Below are 16534 nucleotides of genomic sequence, written 5' to 3'. Positions count from 1 at the left end.
GTAGCTTCTCAACCTTCTTGATTGTCTTGACTACGATAGGCTTTCTGCATTTATACTAATACATTAAAATGAGTAAATTTAGAATTCAACTAAATACTTTGTGTAAAGATCATTTACAGAGCGTCTATTATGTCCCATAATTAGCATTTACAAAGAATAATTGAAGATTTGGAGATCAAAATTCAAATATTCCTGGAGTAGATGATTTACAGTACCAGGCCAGAGGATTTTTAATTAGATTTTCAAATTTTAATTTTATTTCTCATTTTCTTCATATTAATGGGCTCCAGTAACACACTAGGCTTCATCCTAAGGAATAGTTTTTAACAATTTTTAGATCTTTGTCCTGGGATAGAACTGGGAGTTTGGAGCCCACCAAGATCTACCTTTCCTTTAATTTTCTGAAGGCCTTGATAGATGGTTTTAATTACTTGTTTGAGCATGTATGACAAATATCCATTATCCTAACAGTATGCTGAGCAAATCTAAATTAATGTTTATGCTGAATGTGCAGCTAACTTGTGAAATAAGCAAGATAGGGTCCGCTTCTGTCCTGTACAGATTTAGCAGACAAGGCTGTTCATATTTAAGCTTCAAATTTTGTATGGGTCCATGACCAATCAGTGTCACCCCAAATCTTTGGTCAATGTCTGGTTTAATAATAGACATGGATTTTCAGATCAAGGAATGTTTCTTGAACACATTGAACTAGAATTTTTAGTTTCAACTTGACATGCTCTGAAGCCAAGACTATTATATCCATTTTTTCTTTTTTCTAAAATTTCCTTGTATTTTACTCAAAGTGAAATGTGGTGATCGTTTTGGGATTTTATGAGATGGCTAAAAGGCATGTGATTCTAGCTAGCTGAGAGAGTTGAGCATTTTCCCTACTTGTGGTCACAGGGTGAGGGCAACGGTGGGGAGAAGGAAAAGGGACTCATGTGACCACTGGGTCAGCCCCACAGCCTCCCAGGCTCTGTGTCTCCAGATCCGCAGGGACTCCAGACCCACCCCATTACGACTTGCTCAGTAGATGCTCAGGGAGTGTTGGTTGAGTGTTTCATGTTGGATAAGCACTGCCTTCTATGCTGCCCCGTCTCCAAGAATGAGCTCAATTACTACCTCACCCAGAAGTCTTCCCTGGCTTCTTCCAAGAGATGTACCTGCCCCTTCGCCCATGGGCTCATTGCTAGCTGTGCCCACCTGTTATAATTATACCTTAATTATGTACCTACTCCTTCCTCAAGAGTATCCCCAGTCCATGGTGCAGGAAGCATTATCTTTTCACCTCTTTTACCCTGAAGACTAACAGACACCAGCACGTAGTAGGCCCTCAGTAAGTCTCATTTGAAGGAACAGGCAATATTTGAAAAAGGAAAATGGTATTTTCAAGATTGATCCCTGAGTGAATGCAAGCAAAATCTCTCTAAAAACGAGACACCTGAGACATCAAGTTATGTTGCTGGGTAATAGAATTTTTTAACAGGGAATATAATTGTAGACGTTAAATTTCCATCATGAAAGATTTAGATTGTTTCTGCTCTGCAATTAGAAGGTTAAAAGGAAGGGTCTTTGAACCCAGAAAATGAGCTCTTTGGTATCTTGCGCAGGTCACTGTCACCTGCTCCCCTGAGGCTGCTAAGCTGGTCGCTCTAAAAGTGGTTAAAATGTTTATGGTCACAGATGAGGGGAGTAGACGTTTTATTAACAAGTTGAGACGTGAATAAGAGAATTAAGTGTCAGTTTCTTTCCTGGCAAACACCCTTTAATCAAATTCATTAGAACAAATGCTCACGGGAGAAACCTGAGAAAGCCCTAGCAAAAGAGCTTTATATGTATTTTCAACTTTTGGCTATCGATGAATAAACACCGGTTTCACGAGTATTCCATCTAGATGCAGTAAAAGCTTTATTTCATATCGGACCGCATTGGTTTAATAATTATCATATTGGAGTTTTATGTTAACCCTATATTGCCTAGTCTCAGGAATATAATACAATCATTATTTATAGGAATTATGTCACTTATGAAGTATGTCTGGGAAATACCAAAAGCATTGTCCTTATACAGGACATATTTGGATGGTGCCTGTTCCTAGATTAAAGGAAAATGGAAAACATGAGATGTCAAAACTGATAGTAACCTCAAGACGAAACAGACCATTTTCAGATCTGCTGAGCACCAGGCACTTACCTACCTGGTCACTCCTCCATCTTACCGGCTTAGTTTTAGGAGCTGCATGCTTGATGTTCACTTTGAAGACAAGAGGAGGAAATCTGAGAAAGGTTGAATGACTTTTCCAGGGAAGATGTAACGTCTTTCGTGGAGGACTCAAAGATTTAACCAGGCCAGACGTGTGGCCCTACCAAATATGCATCTCGACTGTAGGGGACCTACACCTGGCGGCCACCCCACTCACCTGCACTCACAAAGCTGAGGACAGGCGGCAGCGTCTTTCTTTTCAGCCTAAGGCCTTTCTGCTATAATTTATCCACATCATGTGGTTCTACTCTGTAAGATATTGGGAAGCAGAAGTGACATCCTATTCATTTATAGTCCCAGCATCGAAAACACCATATTGTGTGTACACAGGTACACACACAGAGGCACACAAACATACACACACACTTATTTATTTATTGTGTATATAGTACAGCAAAGGAGTGAATCACATGGAAGTGTTAAATGATAGCATCATCTCATTAAAAGTCGCTAGGTCATTTCCTCACCTTCTTTGTGCCTGAGAATTATCTCTAGTTATTTAATTTTTTTACTATGTTCTCCAAAACGGTAAACTTTTTTTTTCTATTTTATTTTAGTGGAGAAAGAGGATCTGGGAAGTCTGAAGCCAGCAAACAAATAATGAGACACCTCGCCTGTAGGTCTGGTTCCAGCAGGCCTATATTCGATTCCAAATTTAAACATGTAAGTCTCTTGCTTGGGTTAGAAACTATGGAGAAGCAAGAAAAATGAAGTTTACAAATAAAGGGGGCATCTTAATAGGCCATAAGTTTAACCATAAGTTGACCGAAATTTGTGGACAGAAAGAAAAAAAGACCGGTGCAAATGAATATTGTTCACATCAAGGTTTATTTTCTTGTATATATTTTAAAATATTGTGAACGTCATACTCTGACGTATGTATTTGCTCTGAACAGTTGGATTGAAAATATGTAATACAGTTAGAGTCTGTCGTTGTTTACATAGAAAGTGACACTTTGGTGGGATTGGCCAGATAAGCAACTTTTATGGGGCGATTACTGAATGGTGATCATAAAGTTTCAGTGTATGTTAAAAAACTGGTAACAGTCAACTTTGATGACATTAATAGGCTGGTGATAAACCTTCAACCCCAAAATTGATATTTTGACATATAACATGGTATTAGTTTTAGGTATACAACATAATGATTTGATATTTGCATATATTCCAGAATGATCACCCCATAATAAGTTTAGTTCACATCCATCACCACACATAGTTACAAAATTTTTTTTCTTGTGATGATAAATTTTAAGATCCAGTCTCTTAACAACTTTCAAATGTACGATACACTATTATTAACTGTAGTCACCATGCAGTGCATTGCATCTCCAGGACTTATTTATCTTATAACTGGAAGTTTGTACCTTTTGACTCCCTTCACCCAAATTAAGACTGATTTTAAATTATATGCAGTAACATTTGCTTTTATATGAAGACACCTTATCCTGCTACTTCATAGACCTAAGATACTGTCAGGATTGAACGAGGAACCACAAAGCCCTATTAGCAGCTAAGGGAAAGGTCAGATTTCATACGAAAAAACTCAGACATTGGACTCAAGGAGACACCTGCAAGTAGACTGATGTTTTCACACTGTTCTAGCAAGTTTTGTTAACAGGTGTTTTCCAGGCCACAGCAGTTTAGAAGGAGAAACTCTCTTTTCAGTTCTTCTCTTTACAAAGAATGTATGGTAAATCAACTCTACAATGCATCTATGGTATTGTATGTGTTCATTAATGGCTTTAATTCATAACCATTTATTAAACTCGAGCTATATATTGGGAATGTGCATAATTCTACAGCACAGCTCAAAGTAATTTAACATTTTGGGTCAACTTGGGAAAAGTAGTGTAAACTCTTTGTTCAGATATTGTAATATGCTTACTAATGACACTTAAGGATTAGAGAATCTATAAAGCAATGTGGTTATAAAGTAGACAGGTTACCTAATAAAATAACAGGATCTACTGGCTTAATTGTAATGACAAGAAACTGTAGTCTCTATGTAAATTATAGACTAAAGCACTCATTTATTAAAACAATGCTTTGAGAAAGAGCAGAGTGTGACTTCTAAAATACATTCTAGATTACTTTATGTAAATTGGCTTTATGTAAATTGGGTTACTTTATGTAAATTGGCTTTATATAGTGAATATATTCTAAGCTGCATTTTTTTGGATAAGATAGATATAACTCTTCCAAATCAATTAGCATCTGGGAATCCATATTATAATGTCAATGCAAATTTCAAGTGAAACTATTTCTAATTCATTTGTTCATTTTACTCCTTTCTCACGGCAAATTAAGGGTGTCATAAATAAGTGGTTTCCAGTCTTAGGTTTGAGTATGGCTTAAACTTCATGTCCATCATGCTTTTTTTGGTCTCCCTTTAAATGATCATCCACATGCATTTATTCAGTGTACAAGACATTCTTGAAAATTACCCAGCCACAGTTTTTGCCCAGCATCCAACTGTGTGTGCTGTGCAGTAATGAAATACAAGCATTGGAAAAAGTTATGAACTGACATAACATCACAGGTGTTCACAGAAATTATGTCTGTTTAAGAGATGGGCCAGTACTTTCTGCATGAAAGAAAAATTGTATTTAGGAGGTGAGTAGAAAAGAATATCCTTGATACACAGAGCAACGTAGTAGAAGGCTTTATGTTCAGTGCAAGGTGAGAGGAAGGTTCGTTAGGTGGCCCTGAAAGGAGAGGAGGGAGTGAGCAGATAGCGGAACACCACTTGGAGGTACCACAGGGCAGACACGTGCAAGATGCTGCCCCGAGGGGCCACGTGCACGGCAAACAGACACATGGTATCTTCCACTGGGAGATACTGGTTGAGTCTGGACCAAATCATTTTGCCCTACATCTTAGCATAATGTGAGAGAACAGTCATTGAAGGTCATGCTGATGAGCAGTTTCCAAAGAATAAATAGTAGAAGAACGGTAGCAACATAACAGGAAGGACATATCGGGATGGTCTTCAGCACAGAATCGTGGAGAAACTGAGACGTAGAGAACATTTTCCTTGTGCCTTACATCAATGGCAGAATTAAAGATTTATAAATTAAAGGTGGAGCCCGGAGGAAGATGGCGGAAGACTAAGACGCGGAGATCACCTTCCTCCCCACAGATACATCAGAAATTCATCTACACGTGGAACAACTCCTACAGAACACCTACTGGACGCTGACAGAAGACCTCAGACCCCCCAAAAGGCAAGAAACTCCCCACATACCTGGGTAGGGCAAAAGAAAAAAGAATAAACAGAGACAAAAGGATAGGGCCGGGACCTGCACCAGTGGGAGGGAGCCGTGAAGGAGGAAAGGTTTCCACACACTAGAAGCCCCTTCGCGGGAGGAGACTGCAGGTGGCGGAGGGGGAAAGCTTCGGAGTAGCGGAGGAGAGCACAGCAACAGGGGTGCGGAGGGCAAAGCGGAGAGATTCCGGCACAGAGGATCGGTGCCCTCAGGCACACACCAGCCCGAGAGGCTTGTCTGCTCGGCCGCCGGGGCGGGCGGGGCTGGGAGCTGAGGCTCGGGTATCGGCTTTCAGTCGGAGCGCAGGGAGAGGACTGGGGCTGGCGGCAGGAAGAGAGCCTGAAGGGGTTAGTGCACCACGGCTAGCCCGGAGGGAGTCCGGGGAAAGGGTCTGGAGCTGCCGAAGAGGCAAGAGACTTTTTCTTCCCTTTTGTTTCCTGGTGCGCGAGGAGAGGGCATTAAGAGGGCTGCTTGGGGAAGCGCCGGAGACAGGCGCGGACCTCGGAGACGGGCGTGGGACGCTGGGGCTGCTGCCGCCGCCGCCACAAGGCCTGTGTGCGAGCGCAGGTCACTGTCCACCCCGCCTTCCGGGGAGCCTGTGCACCCCGCCACTGCCGGGGTCCCGGGACCCGGGGACGGCTTTCCCGGGAAAGCGCACGGAGTGCCATGGTCTGGTGCAACGTCATGCCGGCCTCTGCCGCCGCAGGCCCGCCCCACACTGCACGCCCCTCCCTCCCCTCTGCCTGAGTGACCCAGAGCCCCCGAATCAGCGGCTCCTTTAAACCCATCCTGTCTGAGCGAAGAACGGATGCCCTCCGGCGACCTACGCGCAGAGGCGGGGCCAGGTCCAAGGCTGAGACCCGGGAGCTGTGAGAGCAGAGAAGAGACAGGGAAATCTCTCTGTGCAGCCTTGGAGGCAGCGGATTAAAGTTCCACGGTCCACTTGATGTGCCCTGCGTCTGTGGAGTGCATGAATGGACAGCGAATCATCCCAAATTGAGAAAGTGGACTTTGAGGACAAGATTTAAGACTTTCCCCCCTTTTCCTCTTTTTACAACGAATTAACCCAAATTGAGGAGGTGGACTTTGAGAGCAAGATTTCAGACTTTTCCCCCTTTTCCTCTTTTTACAACGAATTATCCCAAATTGAGGAGGTGGATTTTGAGAGCAAGATTTTCGATTTTTCCCCCTGTCTCTTTTTGTGAATGTGTATGTGTATTCTTCTGTGTGAGATTTTCTCTGTATAGCTTTGCTTCCACCATATGTCCCAGGGTTCTATCTGTCCGTTTTTTTTTCAATAATTACTTTTTAATTTTAATAACGCTACTATATTTTATACTTTATTCTATTTTACTTTACCTGCTCTTTCTTTCTTTCCTACCTTCCCTTCCTCCCTCCCTCCCTCCGTGCCTCCTTTCCTTCTTTCTCTCTTTCTTTCCTTCCTTCCTCCCTCCCTCCCTTCTTCCTTTCACTCTTTCTTTTTCTTTCCTTCCTCCCTCCCTCCCTCCTGTCTTTCTTTCTTTCTTTCTTTCTTTCTTTCTTTCTTTCTTTCTTTCTTTCTTTCTTTCTTTCTTTCTTTCCTTCCTCCCTCCCTCCCTCCCTTCTTCCATTCACTCTTCCTTTTGCTTTCATTCCTCGCTCCCTCCTTTCTTTCTTTCTTTCCATCCTTCCTCCCACCCACCCTCCCTCCTTTCTTTCTTCCTTCCTTCCTTTCTTTCCTTCTCCCTTTCTTTCTCTCTCTCTTTTGTTCTTCTACTAATTCTTTCTTTCTACTTTTTCTCCCTTTTATTCTGAGCCGGGTAGATGAAAGGCTCTTGGTGCTGCAGCCAGGAGTCAGTGCTGTGCCTCTGAAGTGGGAGAGCCAACTTCAGGACACGGGTCCACAAGAGACCTCCCAGCTCCACATAATATCAAGCGGCGAAAATCTCCCAGAGATCTCCATCTCAACAGCAGCACCCAGCTTCAGTCAACGACCAGCAAGCTACAGTGCTGGTCACCCTATGCCAAGCAACTAGCAAGGCAGAAACACAACCCCACCCATTGGCAGAGAGGCTACCTAAAAACATAATAAGGCCATAAGCACCCCAAAACACACCACCAGACATGGTCCTGTCCACCAGAAAGACAAGATCAAGCCTCAACCACCAGAACACAGGCATTAGTCCCCCCCACCAGGAAGCCTACACAACCTACTGAAACAACCTTAGCCACGGGGGACAGACACCAAAAACAACGGGAACTATGAATCTGCAGCCTGCAAAAAGGAGACCCCAAACACAGTAACATAAGCAAAATGAGAAGGCAGAAAAACACACAGCAGGTGAAGGAGCAAGATAAAAACCTACCAGACCTAACAAATGAAGAGGTAATACGCAGTCTACCTGAAAAAGAATTCAGAATAACGATAGTAAAGCTGATCCAAGATTCTATTTCCAAGATCCAAAATCTTGGAAATAGAATAGACAAAATGCAAGAAACAGTTAACAAGGACTTAGAAGAACTAAAGATGAATCAAGCATCGATTAAAAACACAATAAATGAAATGAAAAATACTCGAGATGGGATCAATAGCAGAATAACTGAGGCAGAAGAATGGATAAGTGAGATGGAAGATAAAATAGTGGAAATAACTGATGCAGAGCAAAATAAAGAAAAAAGAATGAAAAGAACAGAGGACAGTCTCAGAGACCTCTGGGACAACATTAAACACACCAACATTCAAATTATAGGGGTTCCAGAAGAAGAAGAGAAAAAGAAAGGGACTGAGAAAATATTTGAAGAGATTATAGTTGAAAACTTCCCTAATATGGGAAAGGAAATAGTTAATCAAGTCCAGGAGGCACAGAGAGTCCCATACAGAATAAATCCAAGGAGAAATATGCCAAGACACATATTAATCAAACTGTCAAAAATTAAACACAAAGAAATCATATTAAAAGCAGCAAGGGAAAAAAAACAAATAACACACAAGGGAATCCCCATCAGGTTAACAGCTGATCTCTCAGCAGAAACTCTACAAGCCAGAAGGGAGTGGCAGGACATAATTAAAGAGATGAAGGAGAGAAACCTGCAACCAAGATTACTCTACCCAGCAAGGATCTCATTCAGATTTGATGGAGAAATTAAAACCTTTACAGACAAGCAAAAGCTGAGAGAGTTCAGCATCACCAAAGCAGCTTTACAACAAATGCTAAAGGAACTTCTCTAGGCAAGAAACACAACAGAAGGAATATACCTACAATAACGAACCCAAAGAAATTAAGGAAATGGGAATAGGAACATACATATCAATAATTACCTTAAATGTAAATGGACTAAATGCTCCAACCAAAAGACACAGATTGGCTGAATGGATACACAAACGAGACCCATATATATGCTGTCTACAAGAGACCCACTTCAGACCTAGAGACACATACAGACTGAAAGTAAGGGGATGGAAAAAGATATTCCATGCAAGTGGAAATCAAAAGAAAGCTGGAGTAGCAATTCTCATATCAGACAAAATAGACTTTAAAATAAAGACTATTAGAAGAGACAAAGAAGGACACTACATAATGATCAAGGGATCGATCCAAGAAGAAGATATAACAATTGTAAATATTTATGCACCCAACATAGGAGCACCTCAATACATAAGGCAAATACTAACAGCCATAAAAGGGGAAATTGACAGTAACACACTCATAGTAGGGGACTTTAACACCCCACTTTCACCAATGGACAGATCATCCAAAATGAAAATAAATAAGGAAACACAAGCTTTAAATGATACATTAAACAAGATGGACTTAATTGATATTTATAGGACATTCCATCCAAAAACAACAGAATACACATTTTTCTCAAGTGCTCATGGAACATTCTGCAGGATAGATCATATCTTCGGTCACAAATCAAGCCTTGGTAAATTTAAGAAAATTGAAATTGTATCAAGTATCTTTTCCGACCACAATGCTATGAGACTAGACATCAATTACAGGAAAAGTTCTGTAAAAAATGCAAACACATGGAGGCTAAACAATACACTACTCAATAACGAAGTGATCACTGAAGAAATCAAAGAGGAAATAAAAAAATACCTAGAAACAAATGACAATGGAGACACGACGACCCAAAACCTATGGGACGCAGCAAAAGCAGTTCTAAGGGGGAAGTTTATAGCAATACAATCCCACCTTAAGAAACAGGAAACATCTTGAGTAAACAACCTGACCCTGCACCTAAAGCAATTAGAGAAAGAAGAACAAAAAAACCCTAAAGTTAGCAGAAGGAAAGAAATCATAAAGATCAGATCAGAAATAAATGAAAAAGAAATGAAGGAAACAATAGCAAAGATCAATAAAACTAAAAGCTGGTTCTTTGAGAAGATAAACAAAATTGACAAGCCATTAGCCAGACTCATCAAGAAAAAAAGGGAGAAGACTCAAATCAATAGAATTAGAAATGAAAAAGGAGAAGTAACAACTGACACTGCAGAAATACAATAGATCATGAGAGATTACTACAAGAAACTCTATGCCAATAAAATGGACAACCTGGAAGAAATGGACAAATTCTTAGAAATGCACAACCTGCCAAGACTGAATCAGGAAGAAATAGAAAATATGAATAGACCAATCAGAAGCACTGAAATTGAAACTGTGATAAAAAATCTTCCAACAAACAAAAGCCCAGGACCAGATGGCTTCACAGGTGAATTCTATCAAACATTTAGAGAAGAGCTAACACCCATCCTTCTCAAACTCTTCCAAACAATTTCAGAGGAAGGAACACTCCCAAACTCATTCTACGAGGCCATCATCACCTTGATACCAAAACCAGACAAGGATGTCACAAAGAAAGAAAACTACAGGCCAATATCACTGATGAACATAGATGCAAAAATCCTCAACAAAATACTAGCAAACGGAATCCAACAGCACATTAAAAGGATCATACACCATGATCAAGTGGGGTTTATTCCAGGAATGCAAGGATTCTTCAATATATGCAAATCAATCAACGTGATACACCATATTAACAAACTGAAGAAGAAAAACCATATGATCATCTCAGTAGATTCAGAGAAAGCTTTTGACAAAATTCAACACCGATTTTTGATAAAAACCCTGCAGAAAGTAGGCATAGAGGGAACTTTCCTCAACATAATAAAGGCCATATATGACAAACCCACAGCCAACATCATCCTCAATGGTGAAAAACTGAAACCATTTCCACTAAGATCAGGAACAAGACAAGGTTGCCCACTCTCACCACTCTTATTCAACCTAGTTTAGGAAGTTTTAGCCACAGCAATCAGAGAAGAAAAGGAAATAAAAGGAATCCAAATTGGAAAAGAAGAAGTAAAGCTGTCACTGTCTGCAGATGACATGATACTATACATAGAGAATCCTAAAGATGCTACCGAAAAACTACTAGAGCTAATCAATGAATTTGGTAAACTAGCAGGATACAAAATTAATGCACAGAAATCTCTGGCATTCCTATATACTAATGATGAAAAATCTGAAAGTGAAATCAAGAAAACACTCCCATTTACCATTGCAACAAAAAGAATAAAATATCTAGGAATAAACCTACCTAAGGAGACAAAAGACCTGCATGCAAAAAATTATAAGACACTGATGAAAGAAATTAAAGATGATACAAATAGATGGAGAGGTGTACCATGTTCTTGGATTGGAAGAATCAATATTGTGAAAATGACTCTACTACCCAAAGCAATCTACAGATTCAATGCAATCCCTATCAAACTACCACTGGCATTTTTCACAGAACTATAACAAAAAATTTCAAAATTTGTTTGGAAAAACAAAAGACCCCGAATAGCCAAAGCAATCTTGAGAACGAAAAATGGAGCTGGAGGAATCAGGCTCCCTGACTTCAGACTATACTACAAAGCTACAGTAATCAAGACAGTGTGGTACTGGCACAAAAACAGAAAGATAGATCAATGGAACAGGATAGAAAGCCCAGAGATAAACCCACGCACATATGGTCAACTTATCTTTGATAAAGCAGGCAGGAATGTACAATGGAGAAAGGACAGTCTCTTCAATAAGTGGTGCTGGGAAAACTGGATAGGGACATGTAAAAGTATGAGATTAGATCATTCCCTAACACCATACACAAAAATAAGCTCAAAATGGATTAAAGACCTAAATGTAAGGCCAGAAACTATCAAACTCTTAGAGGAAAACATAGGCAGAACACTCTATGACATAAATCACAGCAAGATCCTTTTGGACCCACCTCCTAGAGAAATGGAACTAAAAACAAAGATAAACAAATGGGACCTAATGAAACTTCAAAGCTTTTGCACAGCAAAGGAAACCATAAACAAGACCAAAAGACAACCCTCAGAATGGGAGAAAATATTTGCAAATGAAGCAACTGACAAAGGATTAATCTCCAAAATTTATAAGCAGCTCATGCAGCTCAATAACAAAAAAACAAACAACCCAATCCAAAAATGGGCAGAAGACTTAAATAGGCATTTCTCCAAAGAAGATATACAGACTGCCAACAAACACATGAAAGAATGCTCAACATCATTAATCATTAGAGAAATGCAAATCAAAACTACAATGAGATATCATCTCACACCAGTCAGAATGGCCATCATCAAGAAATCTAGAAACAATAAATGCTGGAGAGGGTGTGGAGAAATGGGAACACTCTTGCACTGCTGGTGGGAATGTGAATTGGTACAGCCACTATGGAGAACAGTATGGAGGTTCCTTAAAAAACTAAAAATAGAACTACCATATGACCCAGCAATCCCACTACTAGGCATATACCCTGAGAAAACCATAATTCAAAAAGAGACATGTACCAAAATGTTCATTGCAGCTCTATTCACAATAGCCCGGAGCTGGAAACAACCTAAGTGTCCATCATCGGATGAATGGATAAAGAAGATGTGGCACATATATACAATGGAATATTACTCAGCCATAAAAAGAAACGAAACTGAGCTATTTGTATTGAGGTGGATAGACCTAGAGTCTGTCATACAGAGTGAAGTAAGTCAGAAAGAGAAAGACAAATACCGTATGCTAACACATGTATATGGAATTAAAAAAAAATGTCATGAAGAACCTAGGGGTAAAACGGGAATGAAGACACAGACCTACTTGAGAATGGACTTGAGGATATGGGGAGGGGGAAGGGTAAGCTGTGACGAAGCGAAAGAGAGGCATGGACATATATACACTACCAAACGTAAGGTAGGTAGCTAGTGGGAAGCAGCCGCATAGCACAGGGAGATCAGCTCGGTGCTTTGTGACCGCCTGGAGGGGTGGGATGGGGAGGGTGGGAGGGAGGGAGATGCATGAGGGAAGGGATGTGGGAACAGATGTATATGTATGACTGATTCACTTTGTTATAAAGCAGAAACTAATAAAAATTAAAATAAATAAATAAATAAATAAATAAATAAATAAATAAATAAATAAAATAAAAATAAATTAATTAATGGTTATTATCCGGAGTTGTGGGGGGCACAAAAGAAAGGGGTTTGAGAGGACGATGGCCATTTCTATGTTCCATGCTATCACGGTGAGCATTGTTCTCCACAGGGGGTGCAGAGAGGGAGAGAAAGAGATTTAACTGGTATCTGAAGAAGAGCTCCAGAGTTGATTTTTGGTAATTTTATGCAGGTAATACACATATTTTTAAAGGACGCACAGCTGTAACTTTTCTGGATTTTAATCTTATACTTCAATTGTCCTGTCTTGAAAGTCTACTTAGGTTTACCTTCTGCCTTTGCGATGGGCTTCAGAGTGAGATTTATCCCATGGGCAGATGGGTTTGAATCCTATCACTGCAGATATTGCTTTTGTTTCCCTGGACAATTTCAAAACAGCTGAGATCAGTTAAGAGGTTGGTTGTTTCTAGTCCCTCTATTTGAATTTCAAACTGTGGAAGCAGGGACTTTCCATGGCAGTAGGTTTATTGGAACATAAAAGTCATGTTTTGGGAAAAAACACAATTGCCTGGGACTTTTCACTAATTCTGGCCCAAATGAGTTTCAACTTTAAGACATTCAGTCCTATTTAAATTACTTAAATAAATATTTATTGAGCAACTGCTTTCACAGAGAGTGATGGGGTCACCTTGATTAAGCCCTTATTTTTTATTGAGGAGGCTACAAGTTTTTACTTTGAGAAAATCCAGCTGACTAACTACTACCAGGATAAGAGCGCCTAACTTTTAGTGGCAGAACTATGAAAATTTTATAGAAAAAAATTCCAATGAAAAATAGGAAGAAATCATGCTAATAAAATTGGAAACAGTAAATACTGAGGAAATGTATACTTACTTCCCTTTGCCTATATTTTTATTTAAAATTTTATTATGGCACAATATTCTCATTATTTTGTTTTAAAGTTGAGCAGCAGAACAGTATTGGGTTTGCCTTTTTACTGTATTTCTCTTAACACACTTGTTTAGCGCCACCTATTGGGCAAGTGGATGATTAAAGATTTTTAAAAAACCCCAAAAACACCTCATTTCAGTTTAATCTTGAATCGTGGACCAGCAGTGCACAATGAAAGAATGCCATGTATTTATATTTGTTCAGTAGTTTTAGGTTTATGCTGATTTTCTGCCTTATATGTCTTTATTGTTATTCAGATACGGTGATTAAACACACTGATTCTGCAAGAGATTGCTCGGGTTTCAATCCCAGCTCCACTATTTATAAGCTCTGAACCTTGGGAAATTTACTTAATCCATCAATTTCCTTTTCTATAAAATGGAGACTGTAGTTGTGAGAATTAAAAGAAGTTATTTATACATATACACGCATATACGTTCGTACATATATATGAATGTGTGTGTACGGTTATATATAATTTATATATAACTATATATGTATATATGTGTGTGTGTATATATATATATATATATATATATATATATATATATATATATATATATATAGTTCCTGGCACATAGTAAGTGAAGTATAAATGTTTTCTACTATTATTAACAAAAACAAAACTAATCTTTGCTATTTGTTGAATGTTTACCATGTGCCAGGCACCAAGCTGAGCGCTTCATACACCGGACTCTGATAACCACTGAAGGGGTTATTCTGCTTAGAGTAAAGGAAAGGAGGTTTGGGAATTTATGAAACTTGCTCACGGTGATAGAACTTGTCATTAGCAGAGCTGGAAAGGGCGGGCAGAGCACATGCATCGCGCCGTTCATTACCCTGGACTTCCTGTCTGGGCGTGGGTCATTCATTATCTTTTATATTCATTTTCTATTATAATAAGAAATTAGTGTGTTATCAGATACAACGCCAACAAACTAGAAGCCAAAATATTTAAAATTTTTATTTTATTCCTTTTTATGAATTTTTAAACAATTGTTTATTGTAATATTATAAAGGTTTAAAATGTGATATAATTACACTATTAATTTTGCTATATATTTATTTCATATTAAGTTGTTGGAAAAAGTTGTTTTATAGGAACTTCATAAATACTGTTTCAAATTATTTTTCAGAAACATTTCTGCCATTACTACTATCAATGCACTGTTATGATCTTTAAAATTAGGTTATTGTAAAGAGACCTAAATCATAGGGTTTCTGTAAAGATTCAGTGTTTCTCTCCAAAAGTTCAAACTTCAGAAACAGACGTTTTAATATATTTCACTATTTCCACAATGTTTAGCACTGTGACTCATGATTAGAATCAAAGTGTCGTTTTATAATCTTTCAAAATATAAAATACTTCCAGGTGAATTGAATGCCTTAGTAGAGCAGTAACCAGAAAGTTAAAAAATAGCAGCAAACTTCTTTTTTCTAATTTAGAATAAAAGTCTCAAAAAATACTATCATCAGAAATTATAAGCCACCACCAAGTGTATCAATAAGGTATCATAGTGCGCCCATCTTGTGGTTGATGCAGGAACTACATTTAAGATGTCAGTATCTTGAAAGATACAGAAAAGTACCTTTGAACCTTCCAGATTTTCATACATTTTGGAGAATTCCTTAGCCATGATCATTATCACAGGCACAATCGGTTGTGAGAAAAAAATGACATTCATCCTATAGTCAATTTTTAAGGAAATATGTGAAGAATTTCAGATGCCAGGGTTGATCTGTGGAGCTGTATTAACAGCATTTTAAAGCTGCAAACACCCATCTCTACAAGAGCACCTCGTGATAAGATACACTGGATCCAATGGCTTCATCTAGAATTCTTATTATGGAGCAAAAACAGGGTATGGGAGGGTTATCTAGGGGCTCGGGGTGCAAAAGAGTATGTGGCAAAGTAAATACAGGTTCCGAAGAAGGTTATAAACAAATGTTTAAGTGAATTCGTTATTTTTAAAGGAAATTCTGACTATTGCTTATATTAACACTAATTCCTCCCTCCAAAGCCAGAGAAGCACTTCTACTGTTCTATTCAAGTTAAAAAGCCCAAATAGCATGTGCTGAGTTGTGTGTGTGTGTGTGTGTGTGTGTGTTACACTGAGAGGCTAGTGAAAAGAAGGGAGTCATGTGCTCTGTGCATAATTATCTTGTTACTGTTAGCTACCGTTTGAGAGGGAGGATGCTAGCAGTTTGCATTTGAGAAAAGAATGACCTTAAAATTGCAATATTGTGTTGTATGAACAATGGAGAACCTCTTAGCTGAGGGAATATTCCTGTCTCTTTGCTATTATTACCCAATTTTGTTTAAACAGATGCGTAACTCAATAAATGTTTCCCTTTAAAAAAATAATAAATGTTTCCCTTTTGCTACAGGTCATGAGCATCTTAGAAGCCTTTGGACATGCCAAGACCACCCTTAATGACCTGTCCAGCTGCTTCATAAAGTATTTTGAACTACAATTCTGTGAGAGGAAAAAACACTTAACTGGAGGTAAGTGTAAAATTAACAAAGGAGATCCCTGGAGCTACCAGAAGGGGGCAGAGAAACACCAAGCACCATGGCAACAGTGACCGGTGTGTGTGCGTGTGCGTGTGCATGTGTGTG

At 39.1% G+C, this 16534-nt stretch overlaps 1 protein-coding gene across 1 annotated transcript in view; it reads left to right on the top strand.

Moving 5' to 3' along the window:
• Positions 1-16534, top strand: part of MYO16 (myosin XVI) — a gene marked incomplete at both ends in the record, with an annotated part of 485888 nt that overhangs the window by 214718 nt on the left and 254636 nt on the right. Inside the window, 2 exons of the mRNA XM_079722050.1 lie at positions 2820-2925; positions 16303-16420. Of these exons, the coding sequence (XP_079578176.1) occupies positions 2820-2925; positions 16303-16420 (224 nt within the window). The remainder of the gene's footprint in view (positions 1-2819; positions 2926-16302; positions 16421-16534) is intronic.

Source organism: Hyperoodon ampullatus, assembly GCF_949752795.1.
Source record: "Hyperoodon ampullatus genome assembly, chromosome: 16".
In the NCBI taxonomy this organism is placed as follows: domain Eukaryota; kingdom Metazoa; phylum Chordata; class Mammalia; order Artiodactyla; family Ziphiidae; genus Hyperoodon; species Hyperoodon ampullatus.
This window is presented reverse-complemented; position numbering and strand designations above follow the sequence as displayed.